The sequence below is a fragment of the Indicator indicator genome, chromosome 2 (assembly GCF_027791375.1).
Source record: "Indicator indicator isolate 239-I01 chromosome 2, UM_Iind_1.1, whole genome shotgun sequence".
Classification (NCBI taxonomy): Eukaryota; Metazoa; Chordata; class Aves; order Piciformes; family Indicatoridae; genus Indicator; species Indicator indicator.
Genome location: NC_072011.1, coordinates 37,439,309 through 37,464,100, shown reverse-complemented (window position 1 = coordinate 37,464,100; position 24,792 = coordinate 37,439,309). Strand labels below are relative to the sequence as shown.

The 24,792-nt window shown below is 38.7% G+C and overlaps 1 protein-coding gene across 1 annotated transcript in view; it reads right to left on the bottom strand.

Annotated features, from left to right (window-relative positions):
- Nucleotides 1-15,262: 15,262 nt before the first annotated feature.
- Nucleotides 15,263-24,792, bottom strand: part of CNST (consortin, connexin sorting protein) — a 33,423-nt gene continuing 23,893 nt past the window's right edge. The window contains exons 8-10 of the mRNA XM_054393070.1: nucleotides 23,064-23,932; nucleotides 16,429-16,564; nucleotides 15,263-15,572 (exon numbers count right to left, since the gene is read on the bottom strand). Of these exons, the coding sequence (XP_054249045.1) occupies nucleotides 15,367-15,572; nucleotides 16,429-16,564; nucleotides 23,064-23,932 (1,211 nt within the window). The 3' untranslated portion in view covers nucleotides 15,263-15,366. The remainder of the gene's footprint in view (nucleotides 15,573-16,428; nucleotides 16,565-23,063; nucleotides 23,933-24,792) is intronic.

Below are 24,792 nucleotides of genomic sequence, written 5' to 3'. Positions count from 1 at the left end.
CTTTGTGTGCTCTGCTGACGTCGGAGTGCGGGCCGCGCCAGCGTGCTCTGCCCTATTTAGGACGGCTTTCCGTCCTCGGAGTCAGAGCTGTTTGCTTTGATTTAAGTAGGGAGGGAACAGGAAAAATCCAGAGAAGGATAAAGTGTGTAAAAGTGGCTATTTTTAAAGCAGCAGCCTGGAAAGTACCTGCTGTGCAGAGGTCTTCTGTTTTGAAATAAAAATCTGAACGCTTGGATTTGAGGTGTCTGCTTAAACTAGGTGTTGGTGTTTCACTTCTGATCAGCATTCACAGAGACTACAGTTAACTTGCTTTTTGTAGGAGCTCTCTCAGGTCTCAGCCCACACACATATCCCACTTTCCCTGTCTCAAAGGGACAGCATGGAAGAGGGAAGGAATGAACATGCAAATAATAATCTCTGCCAAGAATAAGACTGAAGATGTACACACAAGTAGACTAAACACAATAAGAATGCACTCTTGCTTAAACAAGGTTGACTCTAGCTTGTTCCTCTGTCATCCTCCAGTTCCTAGAAGCCATCGAGTTGTGCCTAGAGCTCATTCCCTCTGTCTCCAGTCTCTACTTATGTCCTCTTCTAATTTGCTTCCTCTTTGCATTCTCTCTGGCACCCCTGAAACTGCTGCATTTGCAGACAGAACTCAGATGACATGACCTCACACAGTTACCCATATTTTACTGATGGACAAAGTGGGAGAAGACGTCTCCTCAGTTTGATGTGGCAACATATTATCAAGAATTCATTTTGTCTTTCAAAAACTGGAAGCACAATTTTTTGGTTGCAAATAACCCAAAAAGTCTTTCTCAGGTATCTTCCTCAGATAACACCTGGGGCATTTCCAAGGACTTGGGGGTTAGGGCTTGATGCAAAACATCTTAAAGTCTTAAGCATTGCAACATCTGTTTTGCTGGCTAAATTATTGATTTAATGCTGTTTTATGGATATGAACAAGTAATATCTGTGTATGCTACAATGGACATTAAATGCTGACCCTGACATATTCATATTCAGTGAATTGGTAGTAAAAATAATCAAACAAATCTAATGAAGATGAGGCTTTTTATATTTAATTTGTAGTTTCTGCATTGCCAAGCTTCTTAAAACATTTGTTTCTCCATAGCCACAAGGGACAGAAATATTTTTATTAAAAAGATTGGACTCTAGTAAGAATATACACCCATAAGACAAGACTACAAAATACTATTGGATCTGGGGTGAAACATGAAATGCTGGAAAAAAACCCACACACAGGAGGGCTTCAGCCCTGATTATTAATCTTGTAGAAGCAAGTGATTGCATAAAATATCTGAAATCTCAGCTAACATATTGTGTAATCACTTAGCAGCAGATAAAGATTCTGGACTGCAAAAAGGATTCCCCTAAATGACCTTTAGGAGGAGTTTCTCATTCAAATCCAAATGACATAGCTGCAATGTTTCAAATTTTATTCACTCCCATTCCCCTGGGCACCTTTTCTTTCTCCTAGGCTGAGCTAGCCTCACTATTAAATACAGCTGCCCCTCTCCCACACTCCCAGTTCCCTACGGCACCTGAACAGAATGGCAAGAGACTCTGGTGGGTATGGGTGGCACAAAGGTCTCCATGGGCTGTTTCTAAATACATGCTTAGAAGGGAAAACAGCATAAACATTTATAGTGAACATGTTATTTCAACTGCATTAATCACCAAGCAATTCCAGGAATGTTGCTCTGCGGATCTTGCCACCATAGAAACCTCCTTGAGGCACTTGGGGAATTTGTCCAAGATTCATTAAAACTTCTGGCCAAGAAGCAATATCTTGGACCTGCATCCAAATATCAAGCATAATCAGAAAAAGATGAACTTCCCTGAAGTCTACTAGCATTTATAACTACTAACAATTTAGCTTTCCTTGCCTATACAAAAGGTTTATGCTGGCTCAACTGTCCAGGAAATTAGCCATGCATTGATAGAACCTGGACAAATTCCTATTATAGGAAAAGTCATAGGCATCACCCTGACAGCTGTAACTTCTTGCCCAAGGTCAGTTTGATCCAGCTACTCCCCAAAACCTGTTGGGAGTTGAACAATTCGCTAAGAAACCTTGAGGGAACTGATTGATCCTCTGAGGACTGCCAAAGGAAAAGCAAGAAAGCAAGATTCAGTCCTCTAGAGGGGTTGGCAGGGCAAGCAGGGCAGGCAGAGCAGGGAGCTGTCAAGAATCACCCAGATAACCTGTTTTTGTCTTCCACTTTTTAAAAGGGATGCTCATTCTGCACAGTGTAGCAGAACCAATTATACAACATAGGCCTTCAAACTTCTAAATACAGCGGATGCTTCTGCTTCAGTGTTGCTGGAGGGAAACATCCATGCAAGGAAGCCATGGTATCTGTGACTGCAGCATCATGTACCATCCTGATCAAATACCAACTCATGGCTAAATTTTAGAGTCACGCTTCCTGGAGGTAATTACACCTTACAATTAAAAAAGAATTATCCTCAAGGCTGTGTACAAACAAAATGTGTTCATGTGACACGAGGAACAGAATAAGCAAAATGCTGTAACGTTTATTAATATTCTATAGCATATATGTTTAAAAAGGCTAATTATTTTAAGGGCCAAGTGATGACACTTCTGTGATAATGGATAGTCTAATCTTTCATAACTGGAACTCGGTCAACAACAAATTAAATTACCCAGCCAGCATGAAAGAGATGAATTGCAGGAAAATTAAAAGCTGCTATTAAAATAGATTTCCAGCCTGTCTTGCTAACCTACCTGGAAGGGAAAACCCAGTAATATCTGGATGTCAGCGTCATGAAAAAGAACTAGGCAGTGTCATGCTACTTTCCAGTGCCTGAACTGCAGTGTTGTAAGTATCAAAGACGTGAAATTTACACCAGGATAGTAAGATATAGAATCATAGAATACACTGAGTTGCAAGGGACCTTTAAAGGCCATCTGGTCCAAGCCCCTTGCAGTGAGAAGGGACATCCCCAACTAGATCAGGTTGCTCAGAGCCCTGTCAAGCCTGACCTTGAATGTCTCCAAGGATGAGGCCTCTACCACCTTCCTTGGCAACCAGTTCCAGTGTGCCACCACCCTCATAGTAAAAGCACTTCTTCCTAATGTGCAATCTAAATCTACTCTTCTCTAGTTTAAAACCATTTCCCCTTGTCCTAGTGCCTCATGCTCTTGTAAACAGTCTCTCCCCAGCTTTCTTGTAGGCCCCTTATATAGCACTAATTTAACTACAGTGTTTGAAGACTTTCTTGTAAATATTGATGTGTTGCCTTACAAAGATTGAAGACTTGATGTCTGCCAACAAGTTTGCATAACTTGAGAGAAGGCTGCACCACAATGCGCCTTAAACTACTGCAAGTTGGGCCAAGTACAGGTATCATGCATAGGCCATTTGTTGGTTTGAAGACAATTTTTGAAATTCAGTTGTAGTTACACTGGAAATTTGCAGTATGCCTAAATAAAATTATTCTTCCTAAGGAGAAAAACTCAGAAGGAAGAAACTAACTTATATAATAGTAGTATGCAATCCTGATGACATTTTAATCCTAGTCTATCAGTAATGTACTTTGAAAAACCTGATGCTGCTCACAGTAACAGAAGCAGCAGGAGACTGTGACTTTTTTGTGGAATGAGGTATCTGAGGTCAAGAGACAAGGAGGAACAAAGCCTAAAGAAAGGACAGCATAGTTACATCTCTTCCTTCTCCTGTTTGAATAAGTTGGCAGCAACGAGTATTTCACCACAAGGAGAATCCCAGTCATGCGACCTATTTTCATCTAATTACATGACCTACCTGTAACCTCCTCAGCTAAAGGTATTCTTTCCCATTTACTCACGTGTGCCTTGGAAATCATGACATGTGCTGAAAAGCAGTACCTCAGGGAGTTGTGCTAAGTACCTCAGCTCATGAAGATCTAACAATAAATTTTAACAGAGGTGATAGGATTATTTATCTAACATCCATTTCTGGTTTTCCTATATGACACAGGGATGGGCAGCATTAAATGGTGGCTTCTCTTTATTTGGTATTCCCAGCATCAACTGAAAAGAATAGGCCATGCGTGGTTCCAAAAAATGAGTGCACAGAAACGTAGTGACAGCGCTGAAAAATGGGTGATCCCTGCTGTGAACGTATTCTTTTTCTGTTTCAGTAAGAGATCAAGATGGCATCCCTGTTCTCTGTCACCAGCTGGTACAAGTTTGGAAGGAAATGGGCAAAAGTTGTAACATCTAACTTCACAAAACCCCACTTACAAAAGGGAAAAAAACACAGAACCAACAGGCAAGATGGCTGAATCTTTCTGCAGTTAAGGATAGTTTCTGTAGCTAGTGTCTGTGACAGAAGGGTGCTTCTGGAGGTGGCTGCACTAGGGATTTTCTATGTTGTGTTTGGACCAGAAGCCATATCTTAATTTGGTTGATTTTTCCTTTTACACCAGCCTTTTGACACTGTTTTCAAGATTTCCAATGAATAGCTTTTTATGGCCTATTTCTCAGTGAACTTGAGAATCTAAATTATTAAACCCCCATGAATCCTGTAACTACACAGTCAGTCACACAGCAGCAAAAAGCTTAATTGCTATAAATGCCAATAGTTTTGGGGGTGGGGGGGGTGGGGAGACTTTCTGAACGATCTCTCAAAGTTTCTAGTAAGAACATTTTAAAAAACAGCCTGATTGAATTTTTCACAGTCTTCCTGCCCTTCCCCTGCCCCATCTCCCAGTAACCACTGATAATATTAAACCATTAAAAGCTCTGCTCCATTGCAGGTAGTATAAAGTGGAAAGAATTAACAAGCCTATATACTGCAGATACCAGATACTGAAATCTGTGAAGCAACTGGTTTTACCCCTCACTCCCACAGGGAAATGTTAAGATGCAAAAGCAGTTTTAGTTCTAAAAGTAGTTCAATACAGCTGCAAAATCTCACAGTATAGTCATTATCTTGTTTAAAAAAAAATAAAAAAAAAAGGAAAAGACAAAAGGTAAAATCAGATGCAAGTTACTCACCTGATGGCACAGCACAAAACCTGGCAGGATTACTAAGTGTATCTTCCTATTTTTTTAATACATCTTTCCTATAGCCCTTCTGAAACTGCTGTCATATTCATAGAAAATACAAAGAGGAAAGGTAGACCCAAGAATTTTCTTCCCTTCTTTTTGTAGATGGCAGGTTCATTGTAATCGCTTGTGACAACGCAGAGTAACCATTTCAGACTGAATAACTAGGAAGTTGCTGATTTTGCTTCAAATGTTTTCCTTCTGAGGTTACCATTACCCCACTCACTATAAGGAACATTAGAATGTGTATTGCTACTTCACTACAGGGAGCATCAGAGGAGAACTGTCCCTCTTACATAGATGGGTTACTGAAACAGAGTTAAGTCACATGCTTAACATCACATAAGAAATGTATGGGAGGCAATTGAATCAAACTCTCCCAAGTTCCAGTTTTTTGTTCTTATCACGTAAGCAACTGTTTCCCATTTATTTCAAACCATGTCACAGAACAGCCTTTTTCAGCTTCAGCCTATTTTTTTCTCCTGGCCATATAAAACAACCAACCAAACAAGCAAAGACAAGAAAATGGAATAATTTGGTTAAAAGGGATGTAATTCAGATGCAGGAATGAAGGCCTGAGGAAAACAAAACAGATAAAAATATAAGGACAGAAAAGCAAGTGGCCTACTACTTAAGAGTGCAGTTCAGAGCAATAGGCAGAAAAAAAAATATTAAACTTGCCCTGTCTCTGTCCTAGTGTAACCTCTTACACCATATTTGAATTAATGATTGTGATGCTGAGTGCTCTGTGATGGCAAGTGCTAGACACTATATAGCCTTTTCCCCTTAAGGAACTATTTGAAGTCTGCCTTTCTTGTTCATATTTGATCTTGAAATTCTCAGGCACTCAGCAGCACTGCTTCCATTCAGAAATTTCTGCGAGTAATTTTTATGGTTTCTGTGGTGCCTTTGTTGTGGGATGCTAAGGCTTTCAGTCCCTCATAATATATATTTCTACTTAAGGTAGACCAGCAGGTTTAGATTCTTAAAACATTTTTGAGAATGCTTAGGATAGCAATTCCTTTGAAATACTTCTGAAAGGACCATAGGATGTACTTTGCAGTCTTGTATGCTAGTCTAGGCAATACAATCTCAGGACACTGCTTGATCTCCTGGTAACAGGGCATCTGCAGTCATAGCTGCTACTCTCCTACAGAGGGAATCATGTGGCAAAGAGTATCTCCTCCAGGCTTGCATGGAGGCATGTGCCACCTACCTCAACTCTAGCTGCAGGAAGTGCATGAACGGAAGACTGTTTTGGAATTCATGACTGAAACGCCAGAAGTCTTTCCAGACAACTCATGGCTGTTCTGTTTTGCTATGAGAGACCTGCAGCTGCTGGAGAAAAAGGAAGAATACTTGCCTCTCTGGCTGCTCTATACTGGGAAATTGTAGCTGCGAAAGGTCCCAGTATGAAGATGAATGAAGTGCCGGACTGAGCTGGCAGCATGGGTGGGCTGTGCAAAGTTTGCTCTGCATTGCAAAATTCAGCCAGGTCACTGAAAATAGTGTTTCATCATCCTACTGCATGAATCGATTGAGGTGGCTCTTTTTAATGGGGCTGTTTTATAATAGATGAGTCACTTACTGCTAATGGCCATCTAGGTAAACCATGGGCCATTACCTAGCAGTGAATTGGCTCAAAAAAGCAATGCCCTATTTATAGAAAAATGTAAAAGAAAGTACATTGCAAATAAAAAAAAAAAAAAGGAAAAAAATACCCTGCTTAATTTTCCTCTTTGCTTTCAACTAAGAGAAAGGTTTTAATAATGCAATAATTGAACAGGAAATAAAAAATACTGTTAAAGGCATTTTGAGGGATGCCAAGGACATTTGAAATTATTTTCATCTTTCACATTTCTAGACAGTGATGACAACATCCACTTTATGGTAAAAACATTTCTGTGCCTCACAAGACCTTCATTTCTGCTGGGAGGCAGAATCTGGTGATCGCTCTTTCTTTCCACATCACTTTGTTTCCTCACTCTTGGCACAGCAATAGTTATTGTGTGAAGCTCAGCAGCGCTGCAAGCTTGGGGCTTGAGTTTTTCAATAGGATTCTCAATAGGGCCTGATCTGCTGAGCATTGTTACTTTCCTGGTACAGAGCATGAGTAGTATGAGCTAGATGGTGAAACATGAAGTGATTGCAGACAGCCTGAGCCTCATTTTCTGATGGTAAGAGCTGCCATTATACTATGTGTTTCCATGCAGTCTGTTGATACAATTTGCTTTAGTACATGTAAATAGCAACCAGCTATCATGGGTATGATGATATCAAGTGCTAAAAATATGTTAAAATAGCATTGGGACTTAGGGCTGCATACTAAAAAAGGAAATTACTCTCTTGAATCAATTTTATTCCTTAAGATCACCACAAAATTTATGAGAACATAAAAATACCTTTAATGAATGTCTTCAAAACTGTATGAAGTCAAAGATATTGTGAAAAAAGAGAGTACTCATTTATCTTCCCTAATCAGTGTTGTCTTAGTGGAAAGCAGAACCAGGCACAAGATCAGAAGATAGGATTTTTAGGTCCTGCTTTGCTTCTTCCTGCTATGTAACCTTGTGCAAACCACTTGAATTCCTCGTATAGAGACCTGCAAGGAATTCAGCAATATATTAACCATTAGTTTCTCCCCTCCCTGATGCCATTAAACTATTGAGCATTTTCCCCCATTTTTATAAAATCTGATTGGAAAAAACCCAGCATCACTGATCAATATCATTTTCAGAAATATTTGTAATCCTTTACCAATACATATTTTTTCATAATCTTTGACCAAAAGTCTTTATTTTATCCTGCAGCCTTTCTGCCCATAATATAATCAGTCTTTAGCTTTCAACAACCTTGAGAAGTTGTTTCCCCTTATTTCGTTTACTAATGTACATGTAAAGCCTCAAATCTTTGAATAGTAAACAAGAAATTTTAGTACAGAAATTTTTTGTTTGTAAGTTTCTTCAAATATGCTCTTGTCTGTTAATTATGGTGGGCCTTTTTGAAGCTACATTGCTAGTTACTATGATGGTAGACACCAATATTTTGTCTTCCAGAAATCGACTGAATAGATCCCCAGTGATTCAAACCTTTTGCTCTCTTCTTTTCTACAAGCCCTTCTATAGTGCACTGAATTCAGCTAGCTCAGGAAAAGTAGTGTGAAAATATTCTTGCTACTCCCATGGCCCCAGAGACTATCTACCAATTTAATTAAAAAATCTGACAGAAATACCAGAACTATTACGCTGTACAAGCGTGAGGATTCTCAGCACATGGCAAGCTTCATGTTATCCCTGTCAGAAAGCATGAACTACAGGTCCTGGAGAAGTGGAGGGATTGACATAATGCTGTCTCTAATAAAAGATGTTAGGGAAAACTGATGAATGGTTCCTAAATGAAAGTAATAAAAGTACATATTCAGGTGTAAATTTATGCGGAAGTAACAATGTCATCCTGTCACTCAGCTTGTAGTGTGTATATGCTTTCATCGCCACTTCCTGGTGCAACTGTTACCTTCTTATGCAAGGCTGCCAGTTCAGGAGAACACAGTGAACACGGCCAGGTGAAGGGGTGCACCGCAGGAAGCATTGCACTGGCACTGCTTGCATGCACTGCAAACAGCAGTTGTGGAATCTGCTCATGGTTTAGCAAAACTGTGAAGACCAGTGAAGTATTCATTGCAGTACTTAGCACATAGCACTTTCTGAAAAAACAACAAACATATAGCTCTCACTCTCAAAGTTGTTTTTGGTAACAGCTGTAAGGTTTATCAGCCTATGAAAGGACTAGAGTGGAGCTTAAACTCATTTTCAATGCCAGCCAATGAAATGGGACACAATCATTAACTGCATTTGACAGAAGAATTACTGGGAACTTCCCCAACAGCCTAACAAATGAGCCCTACATAAGGGGCCCATCTTGACACTTTTGCTAGTTTCTTGGCAAAAAATAAAAGGAGAGCTGACTGGTCTATTGTCATGTGAAGCTGGATTCAGATTTGTTCTCAAGAAAGGGCAGCTGAACAATTTTAGATTAACAGAGGACTTTGGTACTAGACATGCCTTTGAAATTTTGGGTATGCTTCAGTGCTGTCTCTAAAACTTTAATTTTAGCTTGTTTGCCATTAAAAACAAGCTCGGGATGAACCCAAGTCCAGAATTAGACCTTTGGTTGAAATTTGTTCATATACATTCTGTAACATCTTAGTTGTCATGGAGCAGCCCTGTGAAACAGCACACACCTGCTCCCCATCACTGTCTTCAAGACATGACCACAATTTCTGAACATTACTGCATACAGCAAGCCCTAGGCTCATGTTATGCCAAAGAAGGATCATCATGACATGCAATTCAAAGTAATACAAATCACAGATGACATAAAGGAGCCTCAAAGAAGCAATCTCTAAAACCCCCCCTTTTTTTTTTTAATACTTTATAGTTAAATACTTTAGGCTTCTTTAGGTAGCTATTTTAGAAGGACCCCCCCCCCCAACATTTAGATTGGTAGTTTTTAATGTCATAACAATTGCGACTGCTATTTCAGTTTTGCCTGTGGCCTAATTACTGATTTGAAAATCTTGATATTGAATTTGAGAGTGTAAGGTCAGAAGAGGAAAGGGAGAAGCATATAGGAAAATACGAGAATGTTCAATCTCTATCAAGAAAAGATGATGCTGCAGACAAGAGAGAAGGATCAGAAGAACAGTGCTAGAAAAGCATGTTTAGCCTGGAGATGAGTTTGGTGGATCTGGTAGCAGCCTTTCAGTAACTGTATTACTGAAGCTATTCACAGCAGTGCATGTCAGGAGGATGAGAGAAAACAAAATGAAGTAGAGGTTCAGTCTGGGTACAGAGTTTTTCACCCTGAGGACAGCCAAGCAGTGGAATATGCCCAGAGAGGTTGTGCAGTCTCCATCCTTGGAGGGTTTCAAGACCTGACTGGATAAAGCCCAGAGCAATTGGGTCTCATCTCAGTTGACCCTGACTTGAGCAGAAGGTTGGGCTAGAGACTTCGACATCTCTTCTTAACTCAATTACCTTATGATCCTATGAATTATAGGACACGTTATTTCATACTGGGAAAGAAATGGTAAAGGGAGAGGAAAACAGAAGGTATGAAAGAGGACATGGTTAGAGACTGAAGCAGCTCCTTATAAAGGCAGGTGTAGAAGAATGTTCCTGAGAGTTATTGAGGAGTGCCAAAGAATCAAAGTGGTGCCTGACAGATTCAGTGAACTCAGTCTGCAGTAGTACTGAATCAGCAGAGATGGGTCTGCAAGGCTAAAGCCTAAGGCGAAACCTGTTTTTTTGGTCAAAAGAATTTACTGATCAGCTCCGGAAGCCCATCCAGATTCCTCAAGATTACCAATGCTTCTGTTCATTAGTCAGATCAAAAGGCTCAGAAGTGGAAGATCAGCTGCTTGTCTTCCTGAAACCAGATGTCAGTCTTTATAGAAATGTTTACAATAGCAATTTACTTGTACACATAAAAATCACTCTTAGGCTGCAGCTCAGGCTGCCAGATATTACGTTATGTTTTAGTTTGATGCTGTGACATATTCTCTCACAAGTTTCAGTGAAGTTATATGAAAATCTCTTATTTTTTTTCTCATTTTTCATTGTTTTTCTTCCTTTTTCTGACTGTGAAGAGTAACTTGAGAACAACACAAAGATTAAAGAAACCAAAACAGAATGTATAAAACTGCCTCATTTCCTCTTAGGATTTCAGTACTTTTTTAGCAGTCTAAAATTCTGGTGGCCTCATTCTGTGGCTTTTTAGGGGAAGAGCTGGATGGGTTGAATGTTGCAAAATGTAGGCAGAGGCTGTTTGGTTTAGTGGGGATTTTTTTTTTTAAGTAATTTATTTAATCAATTTCAAAGAGCAGACTGACCTGTGACCACTATTCAAGTCACCCACCCAGTTACCAGGAATTTTGAAACTTTATGCTTGTCAATTTGTTTTCAGAATGATGCAGTAAGGGCAACATTTTAGTACTTTAAACCTACCTGTCTAAAGAAATCAGGGTCTGTAGGAAAGTGGGGTTTTGTTTAGCAATTAAAGGAAAAACAAACCAATCACCCAGGAAAACTATGTAACACCAAAACCCAAATCACACCTTATGTATTTGATACTCATTTTCCGTTTGAGTTTGACCATGAAATTTTTATTGGAAGTACTGCTCATTTACTTGAATTTCACAGAACATCTTCTCAGTCTTTTTATACATATAGAAATCACAGTACCCAAAAAGGTTCATATATTTTCTTTGGGACAGTTTTTTATTTTATTTTATTTGTATTTTTTGCTACAGTATTTAAATTACAAGCTTAGGAGATGGTTTCAAACACAGTTATTTACTCCTGTTGCTAAAGGATGCTTAAGTTAAATTTATTACAAATAGTTACTAGTCCTTTCAGATGGGTTTGGTTTTACATTACAGTACAAAGTAGGCAAACGTTTTCTTAGAAGGGTAATATCCCTTTAGGTTATTGAGCCACACAAGAATCTGCACTTCCATTCTACTCTGCTTATTTGAAAAATAGCCCTTTACTTCTGAAAACCCTTAACAAGATTTTCCCTTTTCCTTAGACTACTTCTTACTGCTGGTCACCAGGGCTATGTGTTTTCAAAGTATGAAAGCAAAGGTACTGTAAAATGCTTTAAACATGGGCTGTGTCTAGATTACACACTTCTGCTGGCATATCTGGGCTGTGGACTATCTGCTTCCTTACTGACACTGCTGTGAAAACAAGCCTGTAGTATAGCATGGATATGCTACAGCACAGCACTTTTCTTGGGGCAGTCTGTGTTAGCTGGTGTAAGGGTGTGTTAATTACGCCATCAGAAAGCTCTTTGTGGCAGCGTATGCTGAATCTACATCAAAAGCCTGGTTTTGTTCTATTGTGAGGATCTCTTCAAAATAATTATGCTCAAACTGGAAGGAGGGGGTTCTAGTAGAGTGCTGCAGGTGATTAAGCAGCCACAACTTCTTTGAAGGTTTACTGTTGGCCTGAAATCCAGTCATATTTTAATAAATTACTTTTAACTGTTGTCAAGTACTGAATCATTTCTTCAGTTTTCCTACCAATTACAAACGGTTTTATGCTGGTGTAGTATGTTTCCCCTACTACCAAGCAGATCAGCCATAATGATAGTGGTAGGAAACAGAGTAAAAACTTACGACACGAATGGGTTTAAAATGCGCAAAGAAAAGCTTTTTTCCCCCCCTCTGTTTCCTTCCTCCTTGTAATAACACCAGCTGTTGCTCAGTATTATTTTATCTTGAAATACTCACAACAAGAGGAATAACTATTCAAATCAACTACTTCTTTTAGTCTGGATTTACCTCTAAGACTCTAAGATCCCAACCCCTCAGGTCACCCAGGCAGAAGCAATGTCACCATAAAGAGAAGAGAGCATATAGGAAGGCCAACATCAGGCCTACCTGCACGCTGTCTCAACACAAACCAGATTTGGTTACACTGGTAGCTCTAAGTTTGATAATATATTACGCACAAAATATTTGCACTAACAGAATTGTCATGCAAAGCAAGAATTAGTACCGTCAGCTTTGTATAAAGAAATGCCAACAGAAATTAGATCCAGACTGAACCACTTGGTTGCAACTGAGGAGTGAACAGCTCGGATCAGGAGCTGGGCAGCCTGTGCATATGTGCCCCTTCTGCTCCCTCAAATCCTAAGAGACTTTGCAGGCATGGTACCTTGGTATAGGCAGGGAAGGCTGGAGAGATGCTCCAAGTTACAGCACAAGTGTAAGTAGCTGAGTTACACAGAACGCCAAACCACTCATTCTTCATGAGGTATGCGTTGGCAAAGTGGTACCCAACCTCTTCATGATCTTCTTGTAGGCAATTCTGCTGATACTGGTGAGTCTTTGCAGTGGGAATATAGCACAAAGCAAACATACCAGGATTTGGACCACTGATTTTAAACTGAATTGCGCATTAAAAATCACTTTGACTTTAAATAGCTTTACAGTTATAAATAAAATAATTATTTAAAAATAGTTTTAATTAAATGAACCTAGAAGTAGAGGAACTTTGATGTCCATATCTGATATACTTTTGAATAAATAGTTCTATGTATACCTCTTGATTTTTTTTTTTTTTTTTTGGTGATGAAGTGCACAAAAGCTTAAGATTTTTAACCTGAAATGAACCGTTTTCTCTTTAGGAATAATCTTAATATCCTGAAACACTCAATGCAAAGTTACAAAAAGTCCAAAATATATTCTACTACACAGTCACTATAAATACGTATTTTAACTGAATGCATGCTTTTTAATTACTCTGTAAATTATAAAAAAATTAAAATTAAGATTCTTTTTAAAAGAAAAACTGAATAAATAAGCAAACCCAGACTTCAAATAATAAACTGAACCAGCCAGTAACACTTTAAAATAGAAAAGTGTCTCTCTCTTTCTCCGTTAGATTAGCCCAGCGTTATAATACTCTGAGGGTAACAAAAATTATACCAAACTACTATTCTCAAATTTCATTCTGAAAGCAAAAGTTTTCATTAATTTGGGCATTTAAAATTTGCCAGTCTAATATAAAGCTGCACACGAGGCTCCCTAAGGGATAAATAAACTAAGCTTCTATAGTAAAAATGAAAAGCTAAATCATACATGCAATTTATTCTAGGAAAAAAAGTGATTTTAACTTTCACTTTAAAACCTGTTAAGTATAACAGTGCATTAGGAACAATCAAGCTCACTAGAGAGACAATTTGCTTGCAAATGCCAGAAAGCATGATCAATTAACGTTATAATTCTGAGCAACATCTTGAAGATTTCATTTCATAATACGTTACAAAATAGTATTCTAAACCTGAACACACTGCATCATACAGCGTTAGTAAGCAGGAAACCATGGAGTGGAGTGAAGTGGACCTCTCAAAAATGCTGTTTCTGGAGGTGTAAAGGAGTCGTTTCACACTAACACCTTCAGCAGGGTTAGGCCATTATGCTCTGTGCAAGGACAGTTGTCAGAGTTGACCAGAGTGTGGGACCTTCACAGTCATGTCAGTGTTTCTCTCACATACCCCACAGGGAAGGCTGAGCACCACGTGATAGAAATAACTATTTAAAAGGACTCTTTGACCTGATTTGTTTGTATAGCTGATAGAAAAGTAACAGAGTTTACAATACAGAAACACAGAGCAAACAGATGCAGATGTGCTTTATCTGCAGGAGTGAGTGCCCTGGGCTACTAACATGCTGCAGATCGGCAGTGAGCCTCCAAATCTCTTCTCTTGGACCTGTCCCACTTTACGTAAGCATTCGCTCACTGAGAGAGGCTGCAGCCACACAGTTCCTGATCCTGTGTACTCATCTGGGATGAATCAGACATAAGCCCTAATTGCAATAAATATTCACAGACAAAGGCAAGGATCATTATTCCCCATTTATGGAGGAGAAACTGAGGCACAAAGTGATTACTGCAAGTCAGTGATAGCTGGAAAGACAAACCAGTTAGCCCCACACCTGCTACCATGTGCTTTAAAATTGGCCAAAGCCACTTTACTATTTAACACAAATAAGTTACTATACATCTTATTTTTGTTTCTGTGTTTAGTGAGACCAATGATTTCTCTTTTTTTAACCTTCCATTTCAATAACAGCCTGCAAAATACTGGGGGTAAAATTCCAGGAAATTTAGTGAAATCTGCCAGCAGATTTATCCCACTCATGATATCCACCATAAGCTGTAAGATACAGGGTCAGCCTGTTAATCGCCAAACGAGGGCTCAGTGAATGCTGCTGCACTCTTCTCACTCCACCCAAACAATTACGGGGTTCACCAGGAGAAATAAAATGGAGAAAACCAGAAAGACTTAGAAGAAAAAGAATGTTTCCATAAAACACAGACTTATTGCATGATAGCTGGAGGCAACACCTTTGCACAAACAGCTGTAAATGAAAGCTGTCCTTTGAATAAGCTTCCAGAGATTGCTTACACAATGTGTGGCAATGGGAGAGCATACAGAAGACAGTTAATTTTCTTCTTTGCTTTCTCAAGTTGCCAAAAAGCTACTTGCCTACTCTTAAAAGGGTGAAGAGAATAACTTTATTCTCCCATATCGCACTGCTACAGTTTAAGACGTGAACATTTTGCCACCTGATTGCTAAACTAGAATTTTCTAAGTAAAAGTGTAAGGACATCATCAGGTAGCAAATTTAGAGAACTTGAAATCACAATTTTTTTCTACCCTCTCCAGTAACCACTGGTGACCTTTCAGTGTGCTGCTTCCGCTCATTTCAATTATGAGAAGGCTATCCAGTGTTTAAGTTCTTCCATACGATGCAGTATCTGGGTATAATAGAAATCCATGTTGGCTGCAAAATCAGTACACACAGGGGATTCCATGTCACCAAAGGTGCAGTACAATGCAGTTCCTCCAATGCTAAGGAAAACAGTTGCTATGCACAGCAGGATCAGCAAAATACAGGAGCCACCCGCTACTTCTTCTGTAAATAGAAGAGCAGAAAAGGTGGAAAAGGATGATGTACAAAACAACATGAACATGTGTGATGATCTCTGAGATAGATTTTTACCATGAATAGGTCAGGAGGAACTGTATATTTCTCTACAGTCTTTTCAGAAACCTACATAATTATATAGCTTCATTTCTGCAACCTGTGTACCTGCCTTTGCTGATGTCACTTATGGGGACATTCCACACTGAAGCAAAATACACTTAACAATGAGAATGTTGCACAATCAAAGCCTTCCTTCATTGAAATAGTTGAAATGAAACAAAAAGCTTTGAAACTACAACAAATGGAAAGCTTCCTGCTTCCTCTGTACTAAAAGACTGCAATACCATGAACTGTTTGTGGTTAGTCTCACATTCCGGCAAATATATAAGGTTGTTTAATTATAAAGCAAGGTTAAAACCTGACGCCCTCTAATCCTGTGGTCTGCTAGAAAGGGTTGGAAAGCTACCTGTGCACAAAGCACAACAGACTGCTTTGTTTTGCATCCCTCTTTAACTACAGGGATTAGATTTAGGAAGAAAGTCTACACCTTCTACCTCTAAATATTAATGAAAGAACATCTATTAGATATCACTTGCAAATTATTCAGCCAGAGGTAAAAACCTGTGGCTTCAGCCTCAATCAAGTTTTAAAACAGAAGTGTACTAATCGAATCCTTCTGTAGCCTGGTGTAGAATGATCCTCAGTCACCTTCACTTACTACTTGATTAAGTTTTGAAAAGCCAAGAATGTATGTACAACAAATGCCTACTTTGCTAATGTGAACAGAAAGATCAACATCATTTGCACCCCAAAAGTGCACCCTATGAACTAAGTTTTAAATTACCTTGATCCAATGTGTCTTCCATCTCTTGGAATCGCACTCTTCTCTTTGTTTGCCTTTGTTGGACTTGAGCAACTGGTTTTCCTTCCCTGTCATCTCTCTTCTTTAGTATAGACACCAATCCTTCTGCTGGGGCAATCTATGAGAAAAGACAGTGAGTGGCACAGGAGATGTGAGAAATCCAAGCATGAGATCTACTTAACAATGACTCTGAGAAGGAAATGAGCTAAATAGTTAAGAAATGTTTTTCATTCTACTTTTCTTAAACATTGCAGCATTCATGAAACACCCTTCTCGAATACATCAATTCCTTAACTTGTAGGGCAGCTGCCAAATCATTCTGCTGACAGTACTTGCTCTTAACTGCTATAAAAATGAAATACACGTCAATTTATTGTTTGGATAATACTTAGTATTCACTGCAGCAGTTCCTTTGTAAGCTCACATTATTAAATCACATGGATTGGAGCAATGGTGAGGAGGGTTCATGTCAAAAGCACCATCATCAGAGAGCAAGGAGGAGTCAATGACACACTTGCTGCTGCCTCTCCAAAGACATAATCCTGCAGACCTCAAATACTTATTGTGAGATTAATTTTCCAGCATTGCAATTGGTTTTCCAGAGTGGACTACAAGCCACAGTGGGGTCACAAAGCCAAAAAGATAACACCAGGGAAAAACAGGCTTCAATGCGCTGGGTAGATTCCAGCACCACAACATAATAAGCTCTCTGGATAGAGCAGCAGTTTGGAATTCTTTCCCTACAGACTGGTTACTCAAACAGCTTGCACAAAGAGCAATACAGTCAACAAGTCAATAAATGATAAATTCGCTTTCCTTTTCTACAGCATTTGGCTTAGCTGGAAGAGTACATTCTAAGCCATACTAGGATGTTACATCAGCCTGAGCAGTTTGCAATTTCCCAATTAGAGAAAGCAGAGGAAGAGTATGAGAAGAAAAATGCTTTCCTAAGCAAGCAGTTCCTGATATGCTAGAAATAAACAGGAATTAAAATAGGAAGCATATTTAGACATGCTTTTTTAATCTTAGCTCATCTTTACCTGGAAAAAAAGTCTTAGTCATCTCTCCATAAACCTAAGTAGCACTTTAAAAAACTTATTCTGTAGATCAGCAATAATATTTGTTACATTGAAAAGTAATCTGCATACGTTTGTGCTACAGATAAGAAAACATACTGCATTTTCAACTGTTTGCAACTCATCTATGTAGATGATCCACATGCCTATAATTTTCACAAAAACTCAAAAGTGAAAAAAAGCCTTCCAGATAACACTGTAATTGCAGACCAATGACTGCTTCACTCTTTCCATAATCTAACAAAATGAGAAGACCATGCATAAAAAATAATTTGCATTGCAACTGTAAAAACTGTAGAAAACCAGAAAACCACTGACATCATAACTTACACCCCTAAACTTGCTTCACTCCACAAGCTTATACAATGCATGGATGCATGTGGTATCGGAGAGATGGTGCATTGAACACAGCACCACACAGAGCACAATCCAAGAGGCACTGCACCAACTATAGCATTTAGCATTTGCAACACTTGAACTGGGAAACGTGGCAATTACTTTTGCAGGTCTCTAGCCTGACAGTATTTTATACTCCTCAACTGCACAAAGTGTTGCCCTGAACACCTTACCAAGTTGGTCATTGTTGGTATACGCCTAGGCTCTAACAGTTTTTCTTAAAATCACAGCTGAAAGGATCTCTGCCACACTTCCCCTTTTGATACCCACTTCCCATTTTTATTACCAGCTGAGGAGCTTGAATGGATTATTTAAGGAAAAAATGCAAAGTACTTACAAAGTAGTGAAAGCCTGGAGGTGGTGAAAAGAAATTGTTTCTAACATATGGAGAACCACTATTTGGCACAAATGAACCAGAAATAATAGTCCACAAGTGTCTCATCACAACAGACAAATGTGCTGGGGTGAAGTTTCTACTGGTAATGTTACATTAGCCTTGCAGATCTTCCATGAAAATTTATCAGGCCAGACAGAAAATCAACACTTGGGCTTCCTTGTTGTGACAAGGAAGGAGGATTGTGTAGGAGTGCATTAATATGACTTTTATTTGGGAGGGTGGAGATGAAATTACATCCTTTAAAAGAGCATTATTTTGAGCTTCTGTGTATGGCATTGCTTTCACAAAGAGGATCAATGGCTCCTCCTGCACCACCCACGTGGCAGGCTAGTTGTTGCCTGCCACATGTGTTTGCCAGTGGCTCGGACTGCCCTTGACAGGAATGTCATCCAGGGACAGCAGGACATTTGTACCAATCTTCCTTAAAATTAGTATGTCGTCACCCATTCTGCAAGTAGTAATTTCAAACTGAGATACTCCATTTTGTCTGCTGGCTTTTGGTAGTTTTTGAATGACTGTGTCACAAGCTATGACTTCTCCAAGCTTAAAAGCAGAGGGCTATCACTGACAGGATTATGTGGAAATGTGTTTCAGTTATGTAAAAGGCTTGCAAGGAAAGTCTTGCACCACTGAAGTTCCCTTACTTTCCATGGCAGCCTACATGGCTGTGTTTTGGGTTTACTTCTAAGTGTATAAAGAACTAATTGACACAGTACTGGTTTCTCTGTTCTGAACATCTTTTGCTCAAAAAGGGGGAGCAAGGGCTTTTGATTTTGAAATAAAATCAGTGTGGCTAGCATTACTCTCCTGTCATGACAAAAGCCCCAGACCACATATTCCCAAATGTCCCCTTTATGTGATGTGTAATTCACACCTAGAATATTTTATCTGCCTATGCACTTCACTAGTCAAGTAAATAAGCTTTTTTGTTTTGTTCTGCAAAGGACCTACACAGTTATGCCTCCTAGTCAGGATACAGTTTATTGTTACAATGCAAATACAAGCATGGAATTATGCATACAGCAATATTTATACCTACTTTTCTACCATATTCTCAACTGCAGCTTGAAAATAGGTCATATAAACGTGGGTTGTGTTCCTTATTCAGTTACTTGGCAAAGGCCTGTAGTTTTATTTCTAGCAATACAAGATTTTTTTAAAGCAGTAATCTGTAACTGTACAACAATCTGACAAAAAGCAAGCCTGCTTTGGGTTTAGCTGTAAGTAGCAGAAAAACCCCTCTGCTAATTAAGGACATTAGATACACAAATAGTTTGATTTTGAAAAAGAACTAACTTAACAGATTCAGTATTCACACCACAGCATCAGACTCTAACCATTTTTCTGCTGATATGCCTGCCGTGCAATATTGGGGCTCCTCTGTACAGCAATAAATAGCTCTGATACCATGCAAACATTTTATACTGAAGTGAAATTCTTGCCAACTCAAAACTACAGGACCCAAACCATACAAGAGAACAGGGGATCTCAACAGGACATTATCTCCAGAGCCAGTACAGAGAGGTGGAGACTTCAATTCTGTGACCAAATCAGCTGCTCATCAGCACACACTCAATAATTTAAAAAAAAGTCTTGGTGTACAAACAGTGCCAACCAGAAACTTCTGCCTCATCTTGTGGTAGAAAGTCTCACTACCTTTGCTGCCTGAAAGACATTTCAAATTATAATTCTTGAATACGGAAAACTATTTTGATTTCAGTAATTTCCCTAATCCTCACTCAGACAAAAAGTTTCTCTCATAAACTTCATTTGGCAAAACACAGCTTACGTTACATAGGTTACAATTTGTTTGACTGCTGGTGTGTTATTTCATTCAGAAGTTATAGCAAAGAGATCTAAGATCTGTTACCTGCTGCTGCCAACTGCTGACTGTGCTTTGTTAGCTGTATGAATCTAGTTTCTATAAAATGACACTGATTTCCTGTCACTTGCACGTTGTTGTGCATGGTTTCTACTAGTGAAGAAATACCCAGTAGAGGAACTGTAGAAAATGCAAATTAATATTCAGCAGAGGGACTGTAGAATATGCAAAGTACTATTTTAATTTTGCAATTCTTTAAACACAGAGTCAGAATTTAGTAGATTCTTCAATCTTACAAACAGTTATAAATCGTAGACTAAAAGCAAGTGATCAGACCTAAATTAGAGAACTACATGATTCTTTGATCTCTGTATGGGTCTTTGATTTTTTGACCTCAATATGGGATCAAGCAAAACTTCCTAACCATAAGTACATACACAAGTACTTATCCTTCCCCATTTTTAATAAACTAATATTACACCTCCACTGGTGAATACTGATGAAATTTTGTCGTACCATATGACTTCTGTACTCAAGTTATTAATCTTAACTTCTGCCTTCCATTCTAACATATATATGGCAATTTTGCAAAGACTTATTCCCTTACATGTGGGGTCACAGTCAAATCAGTTTATGTTTTGGTTTTGTGTGGTTGGTTGGTTGGTTGTTTTTTTCTGCCACACAAGTACATTTAATGTAATTAAATTAATTTAATTCCTATGGCTACTAATGAATTTTCTAGGTGCTTTTTTCATAACTAGTGTAAGAAAGTCTGAACAATATAACTTCGAAGGCTTCAGAAGGACAAGAAAGGAAGATATACTACAGCTGGTGCAAGGATCAATCTGCTTGTCAAACATCAGTGGAATCTTGTTTTAGAACTAACCCAAAATCCGTGAAAGCAAATGAACAGTGACGCTTTCTTATGGGTGCCGAACTCTCACAATTCCTGGTGCCTGCCAGGGAAGCTGTAGGTGCTCACCACTTCTGAAAAGCAACCACTTAGGGTAATGATAGATAGTAAAATTAACTGAAAAAAACCCCAAATATAAGTGCAATATAAGTGTATAATAAACCAATACAAGCTCCCCTGTCATCCTTTGCTTACCCTGCTGCACCTAGGTATTTCAAAACACTCCAGATGCTGCATATTACAAATTTTAACTGATACTGAGATCAATCCTTCTTCTTATCTCCATGAATTAAACTCCCTGCATCTCAAAAAACAGACTTCTTGCTAAGAAAATTCAAAAAGACTCCCATCAATGCCAGCCAACATTATGCCTTATATGGCCAGAAAAACTACTATGAAAGACTTAGGGTACTTTTTTGTCTCCAGAGACTCCATTGGCCATCAGAGTATTGACAGTCCTAGCACCAGGATAGCAAACTAGAAATGAAACTGGATTCCCTGTAAGCACCATCATTGGTCACTGAGCCAATCAATACAAGTGTAATTTTTCTAACAGCATCAGTATGCTGCTTCCTATCCCATCCTCTAAAATGCAAGTGCCGTAAACACAGCAAATTATAGTTGCTATAGGATTGAGAATTTTTTTATGTGAAACAGTACAGTTCTCTCCTGTAGATTAAAATGCTGAACTTTCAGTGGGCTCAAAATAAACCTGATTCTGAAGGATGATATTTAAATTACTATTCTATTATATATGTATATAGGCTTAGCACAGACTGTCAACAAAATACTGTTTCTCAAAACCATCCTGCAAGTGAACACAAGCCAGTGGATTTGAATTTAGTGCAAAAGTTTGACTGCATGTATGAACATGTATGTGGGTTTCCAGACTTGCATGTTGTCAAGAGCCTGTGTACCTGGTCCTCAGTCCTGGTATGTGATATACTTCCTGGCATCACACAGGAAAATAAGGTGTTTTAGGGACAGGATGAAGAACCTTGAAAAGGAGGTAATAAACTCCTTAGGTGAGGAGAAAAAAGAAATGCTCTTGTGTCAAGCTCTGGAGATTTTGCCAAACATGTAGTAACATCAGCATGGATCCTCAGTGTTTTAGTTCCCTGCTTGACTGCTGTCCTAGAACAACTGTACGTTTTTGGTCTCTGTGCATTAGCTTCTCATCTCTAGAGAAGTACTGCTATTCATTGCCAAGGGATGTCGTGTTGTTAAATGTATTTAAAAGAAAGATGAACTAAGAAGATACCTTTTTAACAAGTTTTCCTCCTCCAGCATCTGGAATCACATCATTTCACAACAACCTCAGTTTTTTACATGTAAAGGAAAAGCTTTTAAGGTCTCATGGCTGCAAATGTATCAAAACCAGAAGACAAACAAAGCAAATGTCACCATACACTTTCCAAAATCTCCCAAAGCAATAAATCTGTATTTCCAGAAGAACTACTTAGATAATGAAGTACTAATTTCTTATACTCTATCAGCAGTACTTCAGAAAGGTGGGTTCAGGCTTATAAGGTCTTTCTTGAAAGAACAAAACTTGTCAAAATTCGAAGCCTGTGAATATACATATACAGAGTTGGTTACATATGTAGTTCTCACCTATAAGGAATAGGTACAGAAAAAGCAAATTTTACTCCATGAATAGAAATGAACCACATGTTACATCATAGGCATTATGTAGATTTCTGAAGTGAAATAGTGATCTAACAGGAATTGTCAGGCTATGTCCTAACAGTCTCTTTCAGAATAAAAAAAAAAAGGGTGTTCAAACTCATATGTAAATTCAATCTAATTTTCAGAAACACAGAACACTGCTAGACAAGGAGTCAGCAAGCAGGCAAAAAGAAACATTTTTTTTCCCTGAATCAACTCAGAACAATTAAATAAGTATAGACTAATTTTCAGTAATAAAGGGATATTTAACACATTTTGAAGCTAGCAATATTTAAAATACTTTGAGATAAACATGGAAGGTTTTGTAAGATTCACAGCGTTTACCTCAGCAATCTCTATCCTTCTTGCAAGTTCATCGAGAGAAGAAAAGCTGTCATCTAGTGATAAAGTTTCCAGTGAGTTGTAAGATGCTCGTTCAGGTGAAATATCTGGAACAGTGTCAAAGTCCTTCTGGTTTTCAAATGATTCTTCAGTGTCTATTATGTTACCATTTAAAAATCTGAGAAATAAATCTTCTTGTTCTTCATTATTTACCTTCTCCTCCTGTCCTGCTGTTCTCTGTATTTCCTTGCATACTTGTGAATGGGCAGTACTCTCATGTTCTGACACTTTATTACACTCAGAGCATACATTTGATACAGTCCTGTCCCGCAAAGATTTTTCATCATCATTGCCATGCTGCTTCTGTTGCTGCTTTAAATCACTATTTCCAAGGTGGCCACTAGCAGTTTCTGAAGAGCCAGGAGCATGTTTTGATCTGAGCAGATTTCTATCAGCTTGCACATCTTTATCGGTAGGAACCAAATCAGTAGGCATATAATCAGCATCTGTTAAAACCAAAGCCTCTACCATTGGCTCAGGAGAGAGTTTCACTCCAGGCTTCCCACCCGTGTCTTCTGTTTTTTCTGCATCCTTAGAGAGCTGTCTTTCTCTTAGCTGCAAACTGTTATCTTTACCGGCATTTCCAAATGATGAACAGCCTGAAGAAGGCCGGCCCACTGTCCCTGTGGACTGGGTGTGTGGCTCCAATGTTGATTCAGCACTGCAGTGCTGCTCCTCCATGTGGTCTTTTCCTGCAGCTAACCACAGGCTTGCAGCCTCTGTCTGTCTCTCGCGTTTGTTTTCACCTGGAGAACTAGTGCTCAGTTGTTTATCTTCTTTCTTTGGTCCGATGCCAGGACAAGTTTCAGTACCTAAGTGCAACAGGAAAAACAGTTCCAGTGTTTTTAAATGATTCAAAGCATGAGCCCGGGGGGAAAGAGTATACTGTGATTTGATAACGTTGTAACCTAATGCTTTAAAATGCACTCCCATGAAGGGCAGGTATTTTATGCTCCAGAGTAGAAGTTCCCTTAGTAGTCTGCAAAGTCGACTCCTGATTCAGCAGAGTTTTTGTACACATTCTTGCAGGCAAATCACATGTTTTAGTGCCCTCCTGAAAAGAGTTACTCCCATACTTCAAGCATTATATGCATAGAAGTATCTTTCTGAACCGCCAAATTTCTTCTAAAGCATATTTTAAATGAGTGCATCTCACAAAAGCCTGGAGTTCAGACAAATGCACTTAATTACATAAAACTGAATTTTGATGCTGGTGTATCTATCACACAGGAAGATACTTGCATTTCCTATAAAGAAGATAAAGCCATACTAATACAATAAATGTTTAATTGATTCATTTTAAGTGGGTAACTAGCCTCTTTGGTTAACATTAAATTAAATATCCACTTACAATATTTCACATAACGGACTGCATAAAAATATGTTGCTTTTTGCATACATAAATTAGTTTACATATTAAAAAAAACACCCAACAATTAAATACAGTTTATTTCTGCATTTTTCTTATCTGAAACTTCAGAGAGAGATGAGGTGAAATCTACATAGCTCATGAATTCACCTACTATTGGCATGATCTGCTTTTGAAGGACTATGTGGTTAGCCCAAGTTGTAAATAAAAGTATCTAACATTAGATATATGAGAAGCTCAAAGCCAAATCTCCCCTTTTAGGCTTATGCAGAGATAAAAATGGTATTTAGAATTAGAGCACCA